Source organism: Gymnoscopelus microlampas (genome assembly GCF_963454915.1).
Source record: "Gymnoscopelus microlampas genome assembly, chromosome: 22".
Lineage (NCBI taxonomy): Eukaryota > Metazoa > Chordata > Actinopteri > Myctophiformes > Myctophidae > Gymnoscopelus > Gymnoscopelus microlampas.
The window spans coordinates 1,505,336-1,531,811 of NC_139959.1; the positions used below are offsets into that span (position 1 = coordinate 1,505,336).

Here is a 26,476-nt window from a genome sequence, read left to right on the forward strand (position 1 = left end):
GGCTTTGTCACTATTCGCCAATAGAAGGCTCTGTAGAAGACTGGCCCAATGAGTGAGCGGAGGTGACGCAACTCTCCTTATATGGCTCTGGGCTCCCCGAACCAAAAAAAAACAAAAAAACCCTGTTCTGACAAATGTAATTTCATACTTCTGTGGCTCGCGCTCACGGCTTGCGCTGTTGGTGCCGGTAGCGAGTGAGTGTAGACCCGCTGAAGCAGGCTGCGCTTCAGCCAGCAGCACTGCTGGAAGTGGAACAGATGGTTATATTAACACATTGCCTGCCAGAGTTTTTTCAGATTTTTAGCTGTTGCCTGCCAGGGTTTTGCCATGTTTTTGGTACCTGTTCGCGTAGCCACAGATTTTTTTCCTCCAGTATGATTGATCCCCAGATGGTTTCTAATCACAGATGAGATTCAGGTGTGGTTTCACAAATGTCAACGAGGTCATTTTGACCTCGTTGACATGTTTGGTTGATGTTTCAATATAGCTCAAAAGCAGTAGTTTTAAACCAAAAAACAAAGTGAATTGTTTGTCCGTTTGAATTTTAACATTGAAGTGAATGGAGCAGTAAATCTTCGAACATTTTTAGCTCCTAATCTGTTCATAATTCGACAAGGGTTGAAATTATAAAAAAATGCAAAAAAAAAAAAAAAATTTTTTTTTTTTCCTTTTTTCCAAAGACGTATATATACGTCATTGGCAGGCAACAGCTGATTTCTAAATGACGTATATATACGTCTTAGGCAGGCAATGTGTTAATACCTGGATATCGTGACCGTGACGCGCAGTGGGGAATATGTGATGGAGGTTTTCCCTTTCCAGTGATGTGGCTGAGGCTTTGTTATGAATGGTCACAAGATGGAGATTTCAGAGGTGTTTGTTCCTCCTGGAAGTTGGCTCGTGTCTCTTCCAAACTACCGCTGCTTTTACACTTGCTGGTGCTGGCAGGATGAACTTAAAAGCTGAGCTGAATGAATGAGGAAACAATGCGAAACAGCCAAACTGAGTTCGGGTAGTTACAACATCTCGAAGGCAGACAAATTTTGCTCGTGTCCCACCCACCTGAATGACGTCATATTGTAGTCTGGCTCTTTTAGTGGAGTAATGCATTAGGCTTAAATATCCCTTTTTTTCCATTTTTTATTATTATTTCAAAAGACACCCCCCCGCCCAAATTTTCAAACATTTTTCAAAAGCATTTTTATAGAAATGTTGTTATGAAAAAAAAAAATATATATATATATTAAAAAGGTTTTCAACAACTCATTGAGTGCCATTGACGTGTTTCACATGTTTTACCGCAATGGCGCAACATGCCAATGACATGTTTGACGTGTTTTTGAAAAAAAATGGAAAAAACGTTCAGAACCCAATATATCATCATTTGAAGATTTGCTGCTCCATTCACTTCTTGTTTAACTTATTACTGAAAAAGGCTGTATCTCGGCTCCTGAGCACTTTTTTTTACTATGTATTCCTCAATGTTATTATGTTATTTTCAAAAGGCAGACAATTAATGTCAACAAGGTCCAATGACCTCGTTGACATTTGTGAAACCACACAGTGCAACCCCTCAGTGATTAGCACCCATCAGGGGATCGATTATACTGGAGATAAATATTCTGTGACTACTTGAAAAAGGTATAAGAAAATGGAATAATTGCTGGCACAGTTCGCAATATTTTTTTAATGTCATTGGCACTGAATGAGTTAAGAAGTAGTGAAAATAGCACATTTATAATTACAAGCTCATAATGTGTCGCATCGCGACATACTGTGTTGTAAATGTATTTGTACTTGATCAACCCTTTTTCTGGATCGGGCCCGGTTAAGAAGCGTTCCTCCCATCTGAACGGGCTGCCGTGTTAAATGGTCAGATGGGTGGTCTGCGTGCAACAAAGCCCAACACTGGACACAGTCGCGTACTGTACCTAAATGGACCTCCCAACATTTTGTGTATTTTTTTTATCTCCTCTAGTTCCTACACCGCTAAGCGTGGAAACCCTCTGTTCTCTGTGTATGACAACCTGAGTCCTGTGGTCACTGTGGAGCAGAACTTTGACAGGTAAGTAGGCAGTGATGGAAGAAGTACTAACATTTTGTACTTAATAATGCAATATCGGTATCAAACCGATATGAAAATATTTTTCATTTTTACAACTTTTACACGTTGTAAAAATGTTAAATACAAATACTACATTTTAAGTTGTTTGAACTAATGTGTGCATCAGTAGGCCTGATAAACATCAGGTAATAAGAATGCACTGTTTATTAGAAGTCTGCATCTGCACCCAGATTCACAGGTACTATATAACAGGTGTAAGGTAAACCCTACTGGAAACTTGTATTGCAATATCGGTATCAGTGTTAATTTTGACAGCACATTTTGATATAGTTTAATCATAGTCTTTAAAAAAAGATATATATAGTTTTAGTAATATTTTTGTCATATTTAAAGTTGCAGTTTTAGTCTAGCTTTAGTTGACTAAATCTACAGTTGATCTTGTCGACAAATATGTATTTTGGCGGGGCCTTGATGCCGTCCTAATGGCTGATTTTACACTTAGTTGCCTGCTGAAAATAGCCGATCTACAAGCTCACAACACGTCGCTGCGCGAATGTAAATGCAAATGTTTCTGAAAAAATCCTGAAAATTGCATGCCCCCCCCCCTGCTTTATTAACTGATTTGTACACGCACACACGCACGCACGCACGCACGCACGCACGCACGCACGCACGCACGCACGCACGCACGCACGCACACACACACACACACACACACACACACACACACACACACACACACACACACACACACACACACACACACACACACACACACACAATCTCACTTTGGTACATGAACATCAATAACACAACAGATGAGTTTTTACTGCAGACTGTCCTTCACATCTCTTTGTTGCCACAGCATGTTAGAGTTTGAGTGGAGCTCACACATTCAAAGAGAACATTCTCCATGAAGAGGCTCCACTTGTCTCTCCATGTTTGTCCTTCGTCCTTCATATGAAAGAGAGAATGTTCCCTCTCTCCATCCACTTGTACCTTTTACACAGTCATGTGTTTAATCCATTTAGACCGGGAACGCATCTGTGTCATTTTAAGATTTATTTGGCTATTCAAAAATAGCAAGCTCATGAGCTTCTAGATCTGCTATTTTTGGAAAATGCGTGCAAATCTTTGAATATATATATGTTTTGAAGCGAACATTTTTAACTCCGATCTGTGCTTCTGGGGGTCCCTGGAACAACATATTTTGAGATCGGGGTCCATTTTGGGTGGTCCTTGACATGGAAAAGTTGGAGCACCACTGATATAGCAAAATACTGTTAGAATTTAGAAAACATTTTAGATATGTTTTAGATATGTAGGTAACACTATATTTATTCAAAGATTTGCACACATTTTCCTCGATAAAAAAAAAAAAAAGCCAAATAAATCTTAAAATGCCACAGATGCGTTCCCGGTTTTAATGGGTTAATTCAATCACTCAATGCCGGGTTCCATTCTGACTCTCAACCGAAGGCTGATGAAAGAAAGATTTATTTTCTATGATTGCATCTTGCTATACATAAGACAAGGCTGTGTGCCATTATGAGGTAAGTGCTCAAACATAAAATATAAAACTGAACTCTTTCATTCATACAAACAGAAAAACAGTTTCCCCATGCCAGCCTGCCTCCACTACTCCTCTGACAAACACACACACACACACACACACACACTTTTCCCACAAGGACATTTTCCTGCACCTACTGTATGGGTGCTTGGACTGACATGCACATGCACTATAGGACACTTTAGACACCTTTGGGTGAGTGGACTTCAGTGCAATTACACACATGCACATCATATCACACAACACAACATAATTTGCACATACTGTACATATGAAAGGACCGCAATAGAAATAAGCCGGTGGCTTTTTTTTTTTATCCTTTTGATAATGGAGTGACAATGTATGTGATTTTACATAATGTGTTGTTATCTATAAAGATGTCAACATCCGGATAATCCAATAGCATGATGATGATACTTAAGATTGTATTCATATATACATTTGAGTAAGGAGGTGTCCAGTGTTAAAGGTAGGGTAAGTGATTTTCTTTGGTTAAAATAAGTGTTAAATAGCTCTATATTCTGATAGTACTCATTGCTATAGAGTGTTTGTTCAGTAAAAGGAGTCTCCTTGTCTCTCCAGCTCTTTGTAAAACAGAAAATGCATTTTCGTTTCAGTTTCCCAGTTTAATTTCCAATTTTATCCAATCAGGATAGAGAACTCAATCAGGATATAGATTAAACAAGTGAAATTGGAAGTGATGACACTAAGAAATGAGCAGACAAAATTGGAACTGGAACACTATAACAATGAAGCTTAAAAATGTGTACTTTCTCCTGATTGGCTGAGATTTTGACACCTACCGGAAAATGTATTTTCTGTTTATTAAAGAGCTGGAGAGACATGGAGACATCTGTTACTGAACAAACACTCTATAGCAATAATTACTATCAGAATATAGTGCTTTAACCTTTTAACAAAATACTTTTTGTTTTAACCCAAAAATATCACTTACCCTACCTTTAATGCAGTGGAGTAAAAGTCAGATCATGCAGTTTTATCGTGTTCCTTTTGATACTTTATTTCTATGGTCTAATTTGATTCACAGTTTGCTGATCCCGCCCGATCACCCCAGTCGGAACCGAGGAGACAATTATTATATCAACAGGTAAATGCATTATTATTGTTATTATACAAACACAGATTAAATATGCAGATACAAGGTTTTTGCCTGACAGCGACGATAATATAATATATCTTTCTGCCCTTCTTCTTCTCCTAAAACTCCTGTGTTATTGTTGTTGTTTTTTTCCTGTCCGTTGTTCTTCTTGCTCCAGATCCACGATGCTGCGCGCTCACACGTCGGCCCACCAGAGGGAGCTGGTGAGGTCGGGGCTGGATGCGTTCCTAATGGCCGGAGACGTCTACAGGCGGGACGAGATCGATGGCAGTCACTACCCCGTGTTCCACCAGATGGAAGGAGTCCGACTGTTCTCCAACCACGAGGTGCGTGTGTGCGTGTCGTGCAGTTGTGTAAAGTAATTAAGTACCTTTACTCAAGTACTCTACTTAAGTACAATTTTAGGCACTTTTAGTTTACTGGAGTATTTCCAATTGCCTATACTTTTACTTCCTACTCCACTACATCTCAGAGGCAAATATTATACTTTTACTCTACTACAATTATTTGAACATTTTAGTTACTAGTTACTTTGCAGATATACATTATGACACTATAAAACATACACTAACCACTTTAGCCCTATTTTATATCTAGGCTATTTGAAAATAGCCGATCTACAAGCTCACAACGCGTCGCAGCGCGACACGTCGTGAGCTTGTAGATCTGCTATTTTCAAACATTTTAGTACTTTTACTTTTGGTACTGTAAGTACATTTTGATACCAATACGTTTGTACTTTTACTCAAGTACATTTTTAATTCTGGACAATTACTTGTAACAGAGTACTTCTACATTGCAATATTGATACTTTTACTTAAGTAAAAGATTTGAGTACTTTTTCCACCACTGTGTGAGTGTGTGCGTGTGCGCGCGTGCATGCGTGCGTGCGTTTTGAAATGAACCTGGACAGATGGGCTGTTTATTTCTCAGTAGCATTTGTAAGCATTCCTAACTGCTTGTTCCTTGTGTTGTTGTGAAAGAAAGGACATTTTTATTATAATATATTAAAGTCTTAGTAGAGACCTTTTCACACCTGGTTACATTTGGCTTCACTGCCATTTGAACAAAAGACAATTTATTGGAGTGTAAATATAATAGCAATGCAGAGCAAGAATGTGGAAAAAAAGTGGATTGTTTATATGTATAGACGAGGGATTTACACTTAGCTACACTGCCAACAAAAGGCTATTGATATTGCCCTGTGGTTAAATAGAATAGTTGCACAGTGATGCATTTGCATGCAACTGTGTTATATAGTCCAAAGGTACAGTATGAGAGGAGATGCAGTCGGCTCTGAGCTATTTTCATAATATGAATGAAAATATTGTTATTATATTCTGTTATTAAACAACCCTCAATGAACCCTAGTGCCTTTATTCTGGGAGGAACATTTTGGCAAAAATAGCAGAGCTACAAGCTTGCACAAAATCTATTTTCTGCTAAAAAGGTACTCTCAGAAAGCTGGCCAGAGAATTCAGAGGTGTGTACCCTGGGAAGGGACATGAAATAAACTTCCGTCCAGGATGTTTTCAAAGTCTCCTTTCTGTTGTGTACTTTCTGTCCACTAAGATCCCATATAGGTATCGGATACCCTGCTGTGCCCTGCTTTACTTTAATTTATTTTTAGCGGCGCTAGCCGCTCTATACCTTTAGGTATAGAGCGGATATTAGCCCTCTATACCTGGCTTTTGCGTCAACGTTCTGATTGGTCAGGCTCGCCAAGGTTCTGATTGGTCAGGTCCGTCAACGTTCTGATTGGTCAGGCTCGCCAAGGTTCTGATTGGTCAGGTCCGTCAACGTTCTGATTGGTCAGGCCCGTCAAGGTTCTGATTGGTCAGGCCCGTCAAGGTTCTGATTGGTCAGGCCCGTCAAGGTTCTGATTTGTCAGGCAAGGGGACTATTCATGACATCACTATGATGTCAAGGTTTATTTTTTATTTCCTCATGTTTTTTTTTGTATATGTTTTTATTTTCTCATGTTTTTTTTTGTATATATTTTTATTTTCTCATGCTTTTCCCCCTTCTTTTTTTGTATGTATTTTTAACGGCGATGGTCCTGCTCTATACCTGGCTTTTCCGTCAACGTTCTGATTGGTCAGGCCCGTCAACGTTCTGATTGGTCAGGCAAGGGAACTATTCCTGACATCAATCTTATATCATGAATACAAAATTAGATGGTTTATATAAACTGTAAAAGTCCGGAACATAAACACTCTGGGTACGGCTTATAAATTGTATAGATTATTTCATAACACATACATATCTTTCTGGTACCACATTTATACACACGCACACACAAAGTTTATTTTTTAGGTACCCACTCTATCAGCTATGACAGATCAGTTTTTGCCACTTACCTTGGAATGCATTTGGTGATTCGCTTCCAATGGCACTATTTAGTGCCACTGGAAGCCTTGAAATAAATTTACAGAGATTTAATATTGTTTCTCTAGTAGAAACACATATCTTTGACAAAATATATCAAAGGCGCCGCTACCTTCACACAGGTGTGATTTTTAAACACTGTTTCCATCAGTGGTGGAAGAAGTACTCAGATTTATTATTACTTACGTAAAGTAATACCATCCTATCTTAATGGGTGGATGGTGGATGGAGAACAGTGGACGTCACAAGCACAACATCCAGACCCGCAAGGCGCAAACACTGTTCAGGGGCCTGGCATGAGAATAGTCACACCAGGGGCCATGTGTGACTTGATCATATCTTGTAATAGTGTCTCTACCAGGCGATTAAACATTGTGTGCAGATTTAAACATGTTGTTTAACAGGGGAGGGAGACAGAGCAGGAGATGGAGAGAGGGAGTCAGACCTCCGATCTCAGATCTTGATGCTTGCAATAAGATATATGGATAATCTGACTGATTATAAACCACTTGAACCCCAGCTTCCATATTCTGGGTGGAACATTAGCCAAACACTCTACAAACTCACTCGTCGGAATGCGACACATTGTGAACTAGATCAGGGGTTTTCAACCTTTTTCGCATCAAGGACCCCCAAATTGACACATATTAGCCCACGGACCCCCATTTGAAAAGATATGCCAGGGACTCAACCATTTTGATATCTTGGGGGTCTTAATCTACACTGTATCATCATCATTAGTGTTCATTTAACTCTGAGAGTGTACAAATGGAACCAAATGGACCCGTTAGGGTCCATTTGGTTCCATTTGTACACTCTCAGAGTTACAGACACATAAGGGTCAATTTGGTTTCTAACTATTAATTTGGCTGGGACCCCCTGGAACCCCCTCAAGGACCACTGGTGGTCCCCGGACCACTGGTTGAGAACCACTGAACTAGATGGTGATTTTTTGGCAAAGAGATTTGGTGTAGACTGAAAAAGCTGTCAAAGTACAGAGCAAACTCAGGTCCAGTTTTTAGGGTTCAATAGGTTTTAAGGAGGTGATACAGTTGTAGTAGGCTACCGGAGTAATGACAGCTAGCCTGCAGCTAGCGTTAGCCATTCCTAATCGTCTCGTATATTATATCGTTTTTAATACAACTTTCCGAGGTTGAGTGAACGATTGTGTTCCAGATGTCCTTCTGATGGATTTATATTGGCTGTCAATGTTTCTATCGCCCATAAAATCGCTCTGAAAGTGAGACAAATGATCGTGTATGATGTAAGATATAACTCTATAAGACAGATCATTAAAATATAGGACTGAAAATCTAGTACTATAAAAACACTCAATTAAAAGGCCTGTGTTAAAAATGTTGGACATTAGAATATATTGACAGTACCAAACTAAAAGTACTATATTCTTGCTTTCTATACATTTGTCAAACTTTTTTCAAAAATAAATCTACAAGCTCACATCGTGTCACATTGTGATCGGAACAGGTACTGTGGAGAGATGCTTTTTTCGAATAGCCAAAGTATAACATATGGCTTACTAGGTTAATATGTGTTTTCTAATAATAATCTATATCTGCAAAGTAACTAGTAACTAAATATGTCAAATAATTATAGTGGAGAAAAATTATAAAACAATGAATCATTTAAATACTGAAGTAAAGTAAAAGTACCGTAACAATTTACTTAGGTACAGTACTTGAGTAAATGTACTTTCGAACACTGGTTTCGATGACCCGGAGAAGGCCTTGCGGTGCAAAGGAAAAAAACACTTTGAAAGATTGGCCTGGATAGTGGACTGCTTTGCATGGTTGGAGAGCTTGTTTCATCCCCGTCCCTGGTGCATACTGAGTTACACGCGGAAGACAATTTAAGCAGCGGTTTGATTCATTTACAAGATGTATTACCTACGGCTGCAACTCTGTTAGTTTCACAGTCTATCGGACCTTGTTTTTTCTTTGTGTTGATGGGGGTTGGGGTGGGGGGACTTTTACATTTATTAAGACGCTTGGAATAACTAAGCAGACATATATGAAGCTTGAAGACGGAGGTTCACGCATCCAACGAGTGGTTTAAATCCTCAGTAATCTAATCAATCTCTGATAATAAATGTTCATGTCAAGTATTTGTCTTCCTCTCGCAAACGCACCTAAAGTAGCTTTTCATTACCTTTTTTTCGTTGATCTATCTTTGTCCTCGTTTAGTATTTCATGTCATAGGGTAATGCAAGAGAATGCACTCCAAATATACCACCAACAAAACAAGGCACTTCCAACGTCCGCCCTGTATCAGATCAGGAATTGAACATCTGAAAGCCACCATGATTTTTATGGTTAAGTTTCAAAAACACATCAACCACACAAAAACAGGATTTATTTTGGTGGAGTGCACCTTTAAGTAACTGATTTGCTTAGGTATTTCTAAAACTTTACTGACTGATTTGATGGCAGACTCCATCAATCGAAGGCACCTGCCTCCTTAGCTAATCTTTACTTCTGGGGGTCCCTGGAACTAAATATTTTGAGATGGGGGTCCGCGGCCAAATACATATATGTTTGGGGGTCCTTGACATGAACAATTTTGACCACCACTGATATAGAAACATATGTTTTTTTCAGAATACTGTTGGGATTTATGGGTTAATATCCCACATTAAAGCGACCACTATTCTAGAACTGTTTACGTAGATTTAGCCATAATCCAGGAATCACATCAGCTTCAGAAATATGCTGTTTTACTTTATTAATATGTTGTATATCCATGTTGATTTACCCTGTTGGGTATGTAAAGCAATGGTTCTCAATGTGGGTTTCTGACAACCCACAGGGGTCTTTGGGGGGTTCCAGGGGGTCCCCAGCTAAATCTGTTAATATAGTATCAAAATCAGTTAACGACTTTAACCAAATATACAGTTCATCTGCTGTTGTAGTAGAAGTAAGCATTAATTGAGAATATACTGAATTTGCATATCACAAACCATGATAAAAAAGCAACTGGCATTGTGACTAGTTGTGACTCTGGCCATGGTGCTGAATTCATGTAGCATTGAGACTAGCTGTGACTCTGGCCATGGTGCTGAATTCATGTAGCATTGAGACTAGCTGTGACTCTGGCCATGGTGCTGAATTCATGTAGCATTGAGACTAGCTGTGACTCTGGCCATGGTGCTGAATTCATGTAGCATTGAGACTAGCTGTGACTCTGGCCATGGTGCTGAATTCATGTAGCATTGTGACTAGCTGTGACTCTGGCCATGGTGCTGAATTCATGTAGCATTGAGACTAGCTGTGACTCTGGCCATGGTGCTGAATTCATGTAGCAGTGTGACTAGTTGTGACTCTGGCCATGGTGCTGACTTCATGTAGCATTGTGACTAGCTGTGACTCTGGCCATGGTGCTGAATTCATGTAGCAGTGTGACTAGTTGTGACTCTGGCCATGGTGCTGACTTCATGTAGCATTGTGACTAGCTGTGACTCTGGCCATGGTGCTGAATTCATGTAGCATTGTGACTAGTTGTGACTCTGGCCATGGTGCTGAATTCATGTAGCATTGAGACTAGTTGTGACTCTGGCCATGGTGCTGAATTCATGTAGCATTGTGACTAGCTGTGACTCTGGCCATGGTGCTGAATTCATGTAGCATTGAGACTAGTTGTGACTCTGGCCATGGTGCTGACTTCATGTAGCATTGTGACTAGTTGTGACTCTGGCCATGGTGCTGACTTCATGTAGCATTGAGACTAGTTGTGACTCTGGCCATGGTGCTGAATTCATGTAGCATTGTGACTAGCTGTGCTGGCCATGGTGCTGAATTCATGTAGCATTGTGACTAGTTGTGACTCTGGCCATGGTGCTGAATTCATGTAGCATTGTGACTAGCTGTGACTCTGGCCATGGTGCTGAATTCATGTAGCATTGTGACTAGCTGTGACTCTGGCCATGGTGCTGAATTCATGTAGCATTGAGACTAGTTGTGACTCTGGCCATGGTGCTGAATTCATGTAGCATTGTGACTAGCTGTGACTCTGGCCATGGTGCTGAATTCATGTAGCATTGAGACTAGTTGTGACTCTGGCCATGGTGCTGACTTCATGTAGCATTGTGACTAGTTGTGACTCTGGCCATGGTGCTGACTTCATGTAGCATTGAGACTAGTTGTGACTCTGGCCATGGTGCTGAATTCATGTAGCATTGTGACTAGCTGTGCTGGCCATGGTGCTGAATTCATGTAGCATTGTGACTAGTTGTGACTCTGGCCATGGTGCTGAATTCATGTAGCATTGTGACTAGCTGTGACTCTGGCCATGGTGCTGAATTCATGTAGCATTGTGACTAGCTGTGACTCTGGCCATGGTGCTGAATTCATGTAGCATTGAGACTAGTTGTGACTCTGGCCATGGTGCTGACTTCATGTAGCATTGTGACTAGCTGTGACTCTGGCCATGGTGCTGAATTCATGTAGCATTGAGACTAGTTGTGACTCTGGCCATGGTGCTGAATTCATGTAGCATTGTGACTAGCTGTGACTCTGGCCATGGTGCTGAATTCATGTAGCATTGTGACTAGCTGTGCTGGCCATGGTGCTGAATTCATGTAGCATTGTGACTAGCTGTGCTGGCCATGGTGCTGAATTCATGTAGCATTGAGACTAGTTGTGCTGGCCATGGTGCTGAATTCATGTAGCATTGAGACTAGCTGTGACTCTGGCCATGGTGCTGAAATCAGTAACTGATTTGCTTAGGTATTTCTAAAACTTTACTCACTGATTTGATGGCAGACTCCATCAATCGAAGGCACCTGCCTCCTTAGCTAATCTTTACTTCTGGGGGTCCCTGGAACTAAATATTTTGAGATGGGGGTCCGCGGCCAAATACATATATGTTTGGGGGTCCTTGACATGAACAATTTTGACCACCACTGATATAGAAACATATGTTTTTTTCAGAATACTGTTGGGATTTATGGGTTAATATCCCACATTAAAGCTACCACTATTCTAGAACTGTTTACGTAGATTTAGCCATAATCCAGGAATCACATCAGCTTCAGAAATATGCTGTTTTACTTTATTAATATGTTGTATATCCATGTTGATTTACCCTGTTGGGTATGTAAAGCAATGGTTCTCAATGTGGGTTTCTGACAACCCACAGGGGTCCTTGGGGGGTTCCAGGGGGTCCCCAGCTAAATCTGTTAATATAGTATCAAAATCAGTTAACGACTTTAACCAAATATACAGTTCATCTGCTGTTGTAGTAGAAGTAAGCATTAATTGAGAATATACTGAATTTGCATATCACAAACCATGATAAAAAAGCAACTGGCATTGTGACTAGTTGTGACTCTGGCCATGGTGCTGAATTCATGTAGCATTGAGACTAGCTGTGACTCTGGCCATGGTGCTGAATTCATGTAGCATTGAGACTAGCTGTGACTCTGGCCATGGTGCTGAATTCATGTAGCATTGAGACTAGCTGTGACTCTGGCCATGGTGCTGAATTCATGTAGCATTGAGACTAGCTGTGACTCTGGCCATGGTGCTGAATTCATGTAGCATTGTGACTAGCTGTGACTCTGGCCATGGTGCTGAATTCATGTAGCATTGAGACTAGCTGTGACTCTGGCCATGGTGCTGAATTCATGTAGCAGTGTGACTAGTTTTGACTCTGGCCATGGTGCTGACTTCATGTAGCATTGTGACTAGCTGTGACTCTGGCCATGGTGCTGAATTCATGTAGCATTGTGACTAGTTGTGACTCTGGCCATGGTGCTGAATTCATGTAGCATTGAGACTAGTTGTGACTCTGGCCATGGTGCTGAATTCATGTAGCATTGTGACTAGCTGTGACTCTGGCCATGGTGCTGAATTCATGTAGCATTGAGACTAGTTGTGACTCTGGCCATGGTGCTGACTTCATGTAGCATTGTGACTAGTTGTGACTCTGGCCATGGTGCTGACTTCATGTAGCATTGAGACTAGTTGTGACTCTGGCCATGGTGCTGAATTCATGTAGCATTGTGACTAGCTGTGCTGGCCATGGTGCTGAATTCATGTAGCATTGTGACTAGTTGTGACTCTGGCCATGGTGCTGAATTCATGTAGCATTGTGACTAGCTGTGACTCTGGCCATGGTGCTGAATTCATGTAGCATTGTGACTAGCTGTGACTCTGGCCATGGTGCTGAATTCATGTAGCATTGAGACTAGTTGTGACTCTGGCCATGGTGCTGACTTCATGTAGCATTGTGACTAGCTGTGACTCTGGCCATGGTGCTGAATTCATGTAGCATTGAGACTAGTTGTGACTCTGGCCATGGTGCTGAATTCATGTAGCATTGTGACTAGCTGTGACTCTGGCCATGGTGCTGAATTCATGTAGCATTGTGACTAGCTGTGCTGGCCATGGTGCTGAATTCATGTAGCATTGTGACTAGCTGTGACTCTGGCCATGGTGCTGAAATCAGTAACTGATTTGCTTAGGTATTTCTAAAACTTTACTGACTGATTTGATGGCAGGCTCCATCAATCGAAGGCACCTGCCTCCTTAGCTAATCTTTACTTCTGGGGGTCCCTGGAACTAAATATTTTGAGATGGGGGTCCGCGGCCAAATACATATATGTTTGGGGGTCCTTGACATGAACAATTTTGACCACCACTGATATAGAAACATATGTTTTTTTCAGAATACTGTTGGGATTTATGGGTTAACATCCCACATTAAAGCGACCACTATTCTAGAACTGTTTACGTAGATTTAGCCATAATCCAGGAATCACATCAGCTTCAGAAATATGCTGTTTTACTTTATTAATATGTTGTATATCCATGTTGATTTACCCTGTTGGGTATGTAAAGCAATGGTTCTCAATGTGGGTTTCTGACAACCCACAGGGGTCCTTGGGGGGTTCCAGGGGGTCCCCAGCTAAATCTGTTAATATAGTATCAAAATCAGTTAACGACTTTAACCAAATATACAGTTCATCTGCTGTTGTAGTAGAAGTAAGCATTAATTGAGAATATACTGAATTTGCATATCACAAACCATGATAAAAAAGCAACTGGCATTGTGACTAGTTGTGACTCTGGCCATGGTGCTGAATTCATGTAGCATTGTGACTAGCTGTGACTCTGGCCATGGTGCTGAATTCATGTAGCATTGTGACTAGCTGTGCTGGCCATGGTGCTGAATTCATGTAGCATTGTGACTAGCTGTGCTGGCCATGGTGCTGAATTCATGTAGCATTGAGACTAGTTGTGACTCTGGCCATGGTGCTGAATTCATGTAGCATTGTGACTAGCTGTGACTCTGGCCATGGTGCTGAATTCATGTAGCATTGTGACTAGCTGTGACTCTGGCCATGGTGCTGAATTCATGTAGCATTGAGACTAGTTGTGACTCTGGCCATGGTGCTGACTTCATGTAGCATTGTGACTAGTTGTGACTCTGGCCATGGTGCTGAATTCATGTAGCATTGAGACTAGTTGCGACTCTGGCCATGGTGCTGAATTCATGTAGCATTGTGACTAGCTGTGACTCTGGCCATGGTGCTGAATTCATGTAGCATTGTGACTAGCTGTGCTGGCCATGGTGCTGAATTCATGTAGCATTGTGACTAGCTGTGCTGGCCATGGTGCTGAATTCATGTAGCATTGAGACTAGTTGTGCTGGCCATGGTGCTGAATTCATGTAGCATTGAGACTAGCTGTGACTCTGGCCATGGTGCTGAATTCATGTAGCATTGAGACTAGCTGTGACTCTGGCCATGGTGCTGAATTCATGTAGCATTGAGTGCAACTGCTGTAATTCACCAGTTCTAACCTAACATTGCAGATTAACACTTGTGTGACGGCATAAATTCTTTGCTTAGGATACACAACATTTCGGTCCCACTCACACCTCACAGGTATACTACACTTCATTTGGCTTAGAGGCAGAAAACAAAATCTAATATATAACTCGGAATGTGACATGAAAATGTTTGAGAACCACTGACGTTAGAGTGACATAATCTCCTTTGTGTTGCAGTTGTTCTCTAAGGTGGAGAATGGAGAGGACCTGTCGTTGTTTGAGTCTGGGGGACGCAGGACCCCTCACAAACAGGAGGCTCACACACTGGAGGCTGTCAAACTGGTGGAGTACGACCTGAAGAAAACTGTCACACACCTGGTCACACACCTGTTTGGAGCAGGTACTGTCTGTCTGTCTGTCTGTCTGTCTGCATGTCTGTCTGTCTGTCTGTCTGTCTGTCTGCATGCCTGGCTGTTGGTCTCCTGTATTTTTATGTTGTGATTTATAGATTGTTTAATTGACTAAATCTCTCTCCTATCCTCCATCAGAGGTGGAGGTCAGATGGGTGGAGTGCTACTTTCCTTTCACTCATCCCTCCTTTGAGATGGAGGTGCGTTTCCAAGGCGACTGGTTGGAGGTGTTGGGATGCGGCGTGATGGAGCAGGAGGTGGTCAACTCAGGTCAGGACACACACACACACACACACACACACACACACACACACACACACACACACACACACACACAAACACGGAAGTACCACCAAAGGAAATGACGTGGACGCTTTACAAATCTGCTTTACATTATCCGTGAATGAAAAGAGTGTTGTGATTGGTCGAAAAAGATTGTTTCCGGGGGAAATACGTACGACAGAAGGTCCCGCCCCTATAGACACTCTCTGCATTAGGTCGTGACCAGGCTTTCCTCTTTGCAGATGAGTAAGGCTGGGAACAAGGCTAACTTTATATACTGTATCACTTGCCCTATAGCCTTGACAACCTTGCAGGATTATGCAAAGGCTAAAATGTAACTTAGATAGCTTAGATGTTATGTAGACAGATGCCAGGTCATTGTTGACCTGGCATCCTATAGTGTGTATAGTTTAAATGTACAGGCCGATGATAGGTTCTTGGTTTACATATGTATTAGTCATTATTAGATTATTGGTTTACTTATGTATTACTTTATTATTAGATTGCTATTTTATTATTAGATTGCTATTTTTATGCATTCGTATATAAAGAAAAACATCACATGGATGCAACTGGGACGTATCATCAGTGTTGTAGCCTGGGGTCATAGGGTGTTCGGGTCTCGCAACATACAACATACACCCTCGCCCAGGTGACCCAGCCAGGGTTGATCAAGCCCCGACTTACGTCCCAGTAGCACCCACGGTCAGTCCTATAGGGAAAGACAGGGCCACTCGGTCTTCTTCTCTGGAAGTACTCTGCCGGGACTCGGGAGGCTCTGGCACGTGGAGGGACTAGGCTCTGTGGGATGTCTCCTGGCCGGGCTCCTCCTTCGTCTCACCAGGTCCAGGACCTGAGTGCTGTGCCAGATCCGGTGAACCGCCCCGATCCAAACATTTCCTTCTGGCGTGATGGATCCTTGGGCCTTCCTTTGATGTATTATGATGTATTATGATGTATTATCTTGTGTCCTTGCTTACTGTAAGTCGCTCTGGATTAAGAGCGTCTGCTAAATGCCTAAACTGCAGTACAACCTCATGTGCACACCTGTACCGTACATATACCTCCTGCTACAGTATAGCCTCATGTACAGCCGCACTAATCCTGTCAATTAGGCACATCAATGTCCACGTTCCTTTAATCACCCGTAAATATGTATTTCTGAAGTCATGCGGACATTGTGTGTGGGCTTGCAATTCATTCATTGTATTACTTTTGATAGAGTGGTTCTCAAAATAGGGTCGGGGGACCCCCAGGGATCCTTGAAGGAACTCCAGGGGGTCCCCAGCTAAATAGTTCATAGTTAGAAACCAAATTGACTTTTACAGATGTATAACTCTGAGAGTGTACAAAAAAAGTGCAGCAGGAGCATACAGTATGAGAGAGAGACATAGAAAGAGAGACAGATACAGAGATAGAGAGAGTTCTACCTCAGTCGCTTGGCGTGTGCCACCCCGCCCGCTCACCACTAAATTCACCCTTTTTCCTCTTGATTGATCAGCAAAACAGCAGAGATTGAGGAAGATTAAATGTGAGTCTGCGGTGTTGACCTGGAGCTTTACTCCACTGCACTGGACAACCTCTGCTGTACTGGATGCACTTTATGTATCGTTGCTGTCGGGCATATCAGCATATAATATATTGTATTTAACCAGGTTAAATCAATACAAACAATACAAAACAATATATACCACATACACACACGAGAACACAATCTACAGCTAAAATGACAAACAGGATCAAGGACTAAAATGGTTACGAACGACTTCAGCCGCGGCAGTTGACAAAAATGTAAAAGCAATCACGTTAGCCATTTTTCCCTCTATCCTGTAAAATAGATATAAATTCCCCCCAAAGTGATCAGCTCAGATTTCCCTTTTTTCCCATATCTTACTTTCGGAGTCTGAACTGTGTTTTTTCTTTTTTTTTTTTGGAAAAGTTCTACCTTTTTTTACATATGTTTCGTTATTGAGGTTCTGATTGTTTTAATATGCTATTGTCTTTTTATACAAAGACAATAGCAGGCACCACAACACACAGACATTAGACAAGAAAAAAAAAGAAAAACAGACAAAAGTACACCACAGGTTTGACATGATTGCATATTCCAGGATACCAGAGTCTTTTTCCAGTTTTACATTATATACTGTTCAATAAGGTACCTTGAAGCTCAGTCTAGAGGGTTCCACTGCATCCAGGACTGGCTGCTATATCCTTGTGTATCCTTCCATGTTATCACGGAGGATATAAGTCAGTAATTCCACGTTCAATACCTCCTTATACAAATCATCCAGTGTAGGAATGTCCTCATGGATCCAAAGCTTGAGTATGGTCTTTATTGCTATATACAAGAGTATTCAGATCAATTTAGCATTGTGACTGTTCCTTGCACTGGATACCTTAGCTTTGAACTGTGTTTTGAGAACAGAGGCCATAAACCTTTTAACTCTGTATTTGACCTTTTTTTTTTGTATTTTCTCTCTCGTGAATTAATTCCCTACTTTGTCACACAAAAGTAGCAAAAGTAGCTGATCTATGAGTTTGCAACACATTGTGATGCGTCGTGGATCACACTATGACGTAGAGTTGTAACTTTTTAACACCAAACGTTTTGTTTTAGTCAAAGAATATCACCTTTAATGACAGAGGCAGTTTTTGCCACTGTTGCGGGATGTCTGAATATATGCGGCTGTCGTCTCTTTCACTGTCTGACTCAGCTCCCCTACTGTATGAACACACACACACACACACACACACACACACACACACACACACACACACACCCCATTTGTCACTCTCTTTTTTATTTCACTCTGTCGAGATTTGTTGTTGATTATTGTTCAGAGCCTGTGGGCTTGTCAGCTGTGTGTGTGTGTGTGTGTGTGTGTGTGTGTGTGTGTGTGTGTGTGTGTGTGTGTGTGTGTGTGTGTGTGTGTGTGTGTGTGTGTGTGTGTGTGTGTGTGTGTGTGTGTGTGTGTGTGTGTGTGTCTGTCTTATTGATCTGACAGACTGATCACTAGACCTGATTAAAGAAACACGGAGGACGTTTCCTCCACCTGCGTTCTGCCATCTTAATGGCTTTCTTCTGTTGTGAGAACAGCCTGTACGAAGCCATAGTCATTCATCGTGAGGTGAAGTGCCGTGTGACACTTATACGTGTCTAGCAGACAAACATCACAGTTGAATAAACATACACCCACCATGGCTCTCAGGAGCAGGATCAGGACGAGAAAAGACACTAGAAAAAAGTGTGCTCCTCGGCGCACAGGTCTCCGCCAGGCCGGGTTGCCTACCCAGGGCCTGGCAAACTCTGGGAAGCAGTCATAGTCACTTGGAATGGGATCTGAAATATCTAATATTATACATGTTGATCATATGACCCCGGAGAGATAGTGTGCACCGAAAACGCAAGATGGCCGTATGCAAAACAGACTTTTAAAATCGCACACCCACCTTGCACACTGACTCCGATGCGTATTATTCTATTAAATGCGGAGAACTTCACAGAACGAAAAATTTGTCATCAAGCATTCTGAGAACGCTATGAACAAGGAGAGTCATCAAGCAGTGATAATGAAAGTGTGGTCACGGCGCCTCTCACTTGTTGAACACAAATTTTGGCAAGCAAGTCCTTCACGCAATGGATAGTAATAGCCTTCTCACACACACACACACACACACACACACACACACACACACACACACACACACACACACACACAAAGTGTATCTATTGTCGGAAAAGTGCATTCAAGGTACTGCGCCTTGAGGCTCCATTCTTTAGGGCAGGGGTCTTCAACAGGGGGTCCGGGACCCCTAGGGGGTCCTCAGAGTTAGGTCCGTCAAATCTTTGTGTGATAGGATTTTTTTTTTTACATTAACCACTTGAACCCTAGCATCCCTTTTCTGAGGAGAACTTTAGCCAAACATAGCCGATCTACAAGCTCACAACGCCTCGCCTCGCGCTGCGAGGCGTTGAAAAAAGAGCAGCAAAAGTTTATCTGAAAAACAATTTTATACAATATAGAGGGGGTCCCTGCTTCATCTCTTTCTCAGCTAGGGGGTCCTTTATGGAGTTACATTTGTGTCTTTATTAACCAAACAAAAGAAAAACATTCGAGAGAGAAAAAATATAAACAGAGCAAAGAATAGTTTTGAATGAAAACAAAATAAAACCGCAAGCAAAAAATTATAATTAGTAAGCAAAGGAAATTATATAAACAGAACAAAAACATTTTTTTCATTAAAACAAATTAAAAACGCAATCAAAAAAAATATTTGCAAGCAAAAAAATATAAGATCTGAAAGAAAATAAAAAATAATTGAGAACAAAACTTTAAAAAAAATAAATAAGGAAAAACTGTTTAAACTACATAAAACAAAATACTTAGTAAAATGTTTGGGTAATAAAATGTGTTGTGCTAAATAAAATGTTTTTAATGTTTTTTTTTCCTTGTTTGCCAATGAAAGTTTTTTTTTTCTGATTGCAAAACGTCTTCTCTCTCAAAACCTAAGTCTTTGGTCTCGATTTTTTTTTTCTCTCTCTCGGATTTTTTTGTGTGAGGGGTTGAAGTTCAGAAGGCGTGTCCTACGCTGAAAAGATGTAAGACACCTCTCCATTGGTCACTCAGAGTCTGAGTGACAGCTTGACAACTTCCTTAACCTCCCCCCTCCCCCGGCCAACAACAACATTCTACTCCTGTCCAGTACATTTCTCCAGCTGTGGCAGATTTTTGTGGTGCGACACTTTGGCAGATAGTCAGTGCGTAAGTATTTTAACTTCCCTCCTTTTAACCTTTTCACATATTAGGCCTATGGTGACTTTATTTAATTGAATTATATAAGATAGTAATTTAAAATACATAATTGTGCTGATAGTGGCCGTCACTCCGTGACTCGCGCGTCCAACGCCTATTGCCAGCCTGCAGCATGTCGTTGCATGTGTATTATGTAGCTACTCCAGTTACCAGGTCAATCATCCATAACGTTAGTTCATGCTCTTATTGTGATGTGCTGCAATTATTTTAGCGTTGTTTGATGCAACTATTATCATTGAGTAAATGAAAAGTGCAGCTTAGTGTGCTATAGGCTCTCAACTACGACGCATCCAAACAGGTACATTCTGACGTTTGCGTAACTGTTTATATATTGACATAATTGTTGTTCTGGGAACCCAAATGAGTATGAAACTTAAGCCAGGGGTCTTCAACGCTTTTCAGGCCAAGGACCCCCTAGCTCAGAGAGAGATGAAGCAGGGCCCCAATACATAGTGTATAAAATGAAGATTAAACTTGTTCATATATTTCATAGATAGCTTCATAGACTTGTTTGACAGACACTGTCATGTTGGATTCATGTTAATGTGTATTTTCAGACATTTAACCACTTCAGCCCTCAAATACTTAGTATTTGTCAAATACTTAGTATTTGAGGGCTGAACTACTTAGTAAAGACCTTTCACTCTGTACTTGGTCTGCTCTTTTTTCCCCTCTACACCAAACATCTTTCCAAAAAATAGCAGATCTACAAGCTTGTAGTGCGAGGCGCTGTGAGCTTGTAGATCTGCTATTTTTGGCTAAAGTTCTCTTCAGTAGTAGGGAGGGATGCTAGGTTACGGTGACGGACCCCCTGTTGAAGACCCCTGACTTAAGCATTCTATTTTGTCTCACCACACCGACGTGCTACTGTACACGGTACAGTAAAAGGGGAAACCACACCAATGTCCTAATTGACCGAAATGATAGTACCCAAGAAAAGTGTTTCTTAATCAAAATAAAAGCAGCCTAATCAAAAATATGAAAACAACACGGTACACATTCAGGCTCCTACAGCCTGTAGCCATGTATTATGGCCTCAATGACAATAACTTCTCCTTGTCTCCCTGGCAGAATGCAGAACCAACCATGCAGGCCACAGGCCCAGCTAAGGATAATTTGTTCACATTCACATACATTTGGTCACCTTGTGGTCATTGCGGGACAACAGAGACAAAATATTAAGTTGTTTTCCAGTGTTGTCCTGCGTTTGTGTGACTTGAACAATAAGAACAAATCAATGTTAAATCCAATCGATAACTGCAGAGTGGCGACAGTCTCTTTGAATGAGTGCATCTGCCAATTGTAAAAAAGTAGCATTGTTCTTCATAAATAGCCAATATTATTTAATAAAGACGGAATGCACTTGCCCATCGGGCAACCTGAAGGCAAACTCCATTTGCCTGAACGTTTTATTAACTTGCCACGGGCAGTCGGGCAACCGTTAGTGTCAACCCCTGCTTGTGTTTGCCTTACTTACTGTGAATCACTCTTAAGAGTGTCTGCTAAATACCTAAATTGTAATTGTACATTTTAAAATGGCTGTCATAAAATTTGATGTCTGTTATTCTTTCCCTTTTGTAAGGGCTCTTGTCCTACACATGCACACTAAACACATACCAATGCTGCAACAGCTTCATGAAGGCCTTGAGGTTTACGACCTCATCAAGAGATAGCCAATGGAGTGTTGCAGTATGTTTGTTGTTGGGGAAGATGACATGGTATGTTCAAGTGGATATTTTTTGTCTCTGCAGGCCGAAAGGCGTGTGTGTGTGCGTGCATGCATGTGTGGTTCCGTCTGTGGACAGCTAATCTCTGGCACCGTTGGCTGGATCGCAGCCAACTGTGCACGCACTCCCTGGATGGCAGAGCCGAACCTCTGCCCCATTTTTTTCACATGGGCCACAGTGTTTATATTACTCCTCCAAATTTTGTGCAAACATCATGCCAATCGTTACACATTATCTCTATAGTCAAGTGATCAAGACGGCTCCATCCGATTTTTCATATTCCATCCTTATTGGCGCATTCCCAACATTGCTGGCCCACAATAACCTACCTTACCTGGTGGAGACCTGTGCTCCGAGGAGCGCTTTTTCTAGTCTTGTATTATTTTGAATGCCTTAACATTTCCTCAAGTGCCAAGTGGTATTTTCATTGTTGGGCTGTAATACTCTTTTGTTTTCTTAGGTGGACGTGCATTACATTGTGTCACACCTGGTCCCAGAAATGTCTCCACAAGGCTCGGCAAATCATTTGGAGGAGTCGAAGATCTTGGATAACTTCCAATATCTTTTACTTGAGGGTAGGTAAAACCTTCCATAAGACATTTTGATATTGGCTTAGGTCCTAAGCTAAGTCCAAGAAGTTTGGGAACCACTGGTGTAGGATCTCCTATACCTTAGGAGATCCTACACCAGTGGTTCCCAAACTTCTTGGGCTCAGGTCACCCATGTAAATAAACTTTTCTTCCACGGCACCCCTGAATTACATTGTTACTTTACAGCACCTTACATTTATGTCACATTATGGTATGTATTATTTAAATCCTCCCCCCTAAATTACAGTTTGTCACAAGGAAAACTGAGAGAATATCTGTTTCCATTACAGGACATATTGCAAATAACATTATACTTGACGTTTAACCACTTGAACCCTAGCATTCCTATTCTGAGGGGAACATTCACCAAAAATATAAGATCTACAAGCTCACAACGCGTTGTGAGCTTGTAGATTGCTAATTTTGGTGAAGAGATTACGCACCAAGTACGGTGCACCTCAACTCCGTTTTATTAAGTGTAGAGGTTCTAAGTGTTAAACTGAAGTGATATTGATACATTCCAAACATTATCAAAGTATTTTGCGGCACCCCTGGACTTGGACCTGGGCGTCACGGCACCCACTTTGAGAAACCCTGTCCTACACTCATACAGCACATAATATGCCCAGATTTTAACCAATTTTAGAATCAGAATAGTCTTTGTCACAATGATCTTTATTGTCACATCACAGGTTTACAGGTGTAAAACAATGGGTGAAATGTGTTTTTGTGCAAGCTCCGTAGTTTTTTGTTTATTTTCATAAAGGAAAAAGAAGTGGAGTCACTAACTAACCGGGTACAGGGCAAGCAATGTTCTCAAGTGATCGTAGTGTATCTTGTCAGTAGCACAACACAATTTCATTATCTGGATATCGGACTGTCAGACAAATAATACAGTTTCCGATCATAATCATATTTGGTCCGTTGTGTATTTTATTGGTGATTCTTGTGAATGAGTTGTTTAAGCTTTGAAACTTGTTACTTCAGATGTTGATTCTGATCTCTTGTCCTTTCTAAGATGTACAACCAGAAGATGCGGCTGAAGAAGAGAGACCCTCTGTGCCCATGGTGATGCAATGGCTGACTGGGCAGGGACACAGGCATTTGCTGGTGTCGGAGAGAAAGAAAATCAAAATAGTTGACCACAACTGTCTAGTCCACAGGCCACACTGTTTGTTATCCAATTGTTAGTGCTTGTAACACTTCCAACAGCCCACCTTGAAGATTACGAGTCTTTTAAGACCAACTTGCTTTCTGACATTAATGGTGCAAGCTTTGACAGAGTGTAACTTGTAAATAACTGTACATTGTCACTTTTTTACTCCAGTCCATTGTCAATTTTTACTTGTGTTAAGGATACAAACTTAAAAGTGAACTTGGACGATTATGAACCTAAATTGCACTGTCCTGATGTGAGGACATCATATACTATGACATTTGGATGACATCACAGCAGGAGGGGGTACATTGTTTAAAAATGTCAGCTGTGGTGTAGAAATGAAATGCAAAGAACACCCTCTTCATTTTTATAGTGTTCCAGGTCCAATTGTGTCTGCTTATTTATTTGTGTCATCACTTCCAATTTCACTTCTGTATCTTGACTGAGGTTTCTATCTTGATTGGATAAAATTGGCATCCCAACCTGAGAATGCATTTTCTGTTAGAGAGCCGGAGAGACATGTTACTGAACCCTCTAAAGCAATGAGTACGATCAGAATCTAGAGCTAGAGCTATTTAACACTTAATTTAACGAAAGAAAATCACTTACCCTCCCTAACTTTTGAAATGTTTGCACCTTTCAAGGGCACTGGCAGTGTAACACTGACAGTGTAACTGTTTAAAAAAATAAATCTTTAAAATCTTTTTCACTGAAAATGTAGTTGTATGAATACATGGTGAATTGCTATCTGTTAATTTGACCTTCAAATGCAGTTTATGCTAATTATAGGAAAGTCAATGTTGGATAAATACATTTCTGCTCAATTTAGGCCTTGTCTGTGTATACTGAAATGCTGGTTGAGAATGCAAAAACAAAAAGTGCTTCTGCATACTAAGTTAGAACTGCATTTGTTAGGATTTAAGGTATTGTTGGCAGGTTGAAAATATGCATGTGGCATTTAAAGCTACAGTCCCAAATAATCTGTATTATTACCTTTTTAATTCAATGGGGCAAATGAAATCCAACCCAAGTCTACCACCAGGTTTCCCTAGGGTATGAGTTTCAGTGAGTGAGTCAGTAGTCTCTTGATGGGTATGTGGGTCCCTCACCTCTGCTCTTGTGATGCTGCCAGCGTAATTCAATAGCCTCACAGAAAACTATACCTTACCTTAACCTGACACTAACTAACCTATCATAAAAAAGTGACCCGCAGTGGATTCGAACCCTCAGGCCTTGGATGATGGATGATGGATGATCATAAAGTAAGCGCACAATCAGACTAAACGTTTCCAAAGCAGTCTATCTGGAATGGGCCTGGCCAGTAGGCCAGTCACTTCAGCCTTGCCTTAATTAGAATAATGAATATAACATGAAATAATGTATAGCTTTATTTTATAACTTCAAGGGTTCCCAAACGTTTCAGGCTGTGACTCCCTAAAATAATCATATTTGAACTGGGGACCCCCCAAAATAATCATACTTGAACTGGGGACCACCCACCCTGACAAGCACTTGAAATTGTAGGAATTACATTTAGTTTTACTCGGTTCCACAGATAAATATTGTGAAAATAGCCAAACTACAAGCGCACTGGGCACAATGCCTTAAGGAGGTCTTAAAAGTCATTAAATTGTCACTTAAAAATATGTTACCCTGTATACACTTGGTATGTATAGGTTGGTTTGTTTACTGTTGAGAGAGAAAACTATGTTGCCCATTAAGCTAATCTGGGGACCGCCTCTGAGGGTCCCGGTCCCAAGTTTGGGAACCACTGGCCTACTATAACAATAACAACAATACAACAATTTTAAATACAGATCACAAACTGTAAGTAGAACAGAAACCTAGCATTAGGGAATCATCTGAATTGCTAATAGCCTAAAATGCTCAATAGTGTAGCGCCCAGAGTTGGGATGGAGCTCTGACCTCAGTCCCAGAGGACCACAATGGAAACAAGCCTTTGTGTGTTATCCTTATAACATCATTGTAAAAATCGTACCTCTGTATCCTACTGTTAATAAAGTATTCCATAAATCTGTTTACTCAAACTGTTTATTGTACATATATTTATGTTTTGTTTTTATGATGTTTTGCATAGTAGTCATAAATGTCTCTATGAATTCAGTAGGAAGGACCCTAATGGAAACAAGTCATAGGCTTTCTTGGGTTTAAATCCTCTTAGCTGACCTTGCATTAAACTGTACTTTCATGTTTGTTTGTTTTTTTTGGCAAACTGCTAATATTTCAATCAATCAAAAAACAGTGATGGCCGTAACACACCTCCATCCCTGCATTCAACAAACTACATAAGGAAGGGAGGCGCTGTCACTCAGACTCCGAGTGACCAATGGAGAGGTGTCTTACATCTTTTCAGCGTAGGACACGCCTTCTGAACTTCAACCCCTCACACAAAAAAATCCGAGAGAGAGAAAAAAAGAATCGAGACCAAAGACTTAGGTTTTGAGAGAGAAGACGTTTTGCAATCAGAAAAAAAAAACTTTCATTGGCAAACAAGGAAAAAAAACATTAAAAACATGTTATTTAGCACAACACATTT

General features: G+C 41.0%; 1 protein-coding gene and 1 long non-coding RNA gene across 2 annotated transcripts in view; both read left to right on the forward strand.

Annotated features, from left to right (window-relative positions):
• fars2 (phenylalanyl-tRNA synthetase 2, mitochondrial) overlaps positions 1-26,476 on the forward strand; it is a 166,355-nt gene that overhangs the window by 50,544 nt on the left and 89,335 nt on the right. The window contains exons 5-9 of the mRNA XM_084048357.1: positions 1,979-2,065; positions 4,687-4,746; positions 4,916-5,084; positions 15,172-15,334; positions 15,483-15,614. Coding sequence (XP_083904483.1) covers positions 1,979-2,065; positions 4,687-4,746; positions 4,916-5,084; positions 15,172-15,334; positions 15,483-15,614 — 611 coding nt within the window. The remainder of the gene's footprint in view (positions 1-1,978; positions 2,066-4,686; positions 4,747-4,915; positions 5,085-15,171; positions 15,335-15,482; positions 15,615-26,476) is intronic.
• On the forward strand, positions 22,044-24,626 carry LOC311038765. The gene is made up of 3 exons (XR_014600086.1): positions 22,044-22,161; positions 22,631-22,745; positions 23,779-24,626. It is a non-coding gene; the product is annotated as an uncharacterized lncRNA (long non-coding RNA).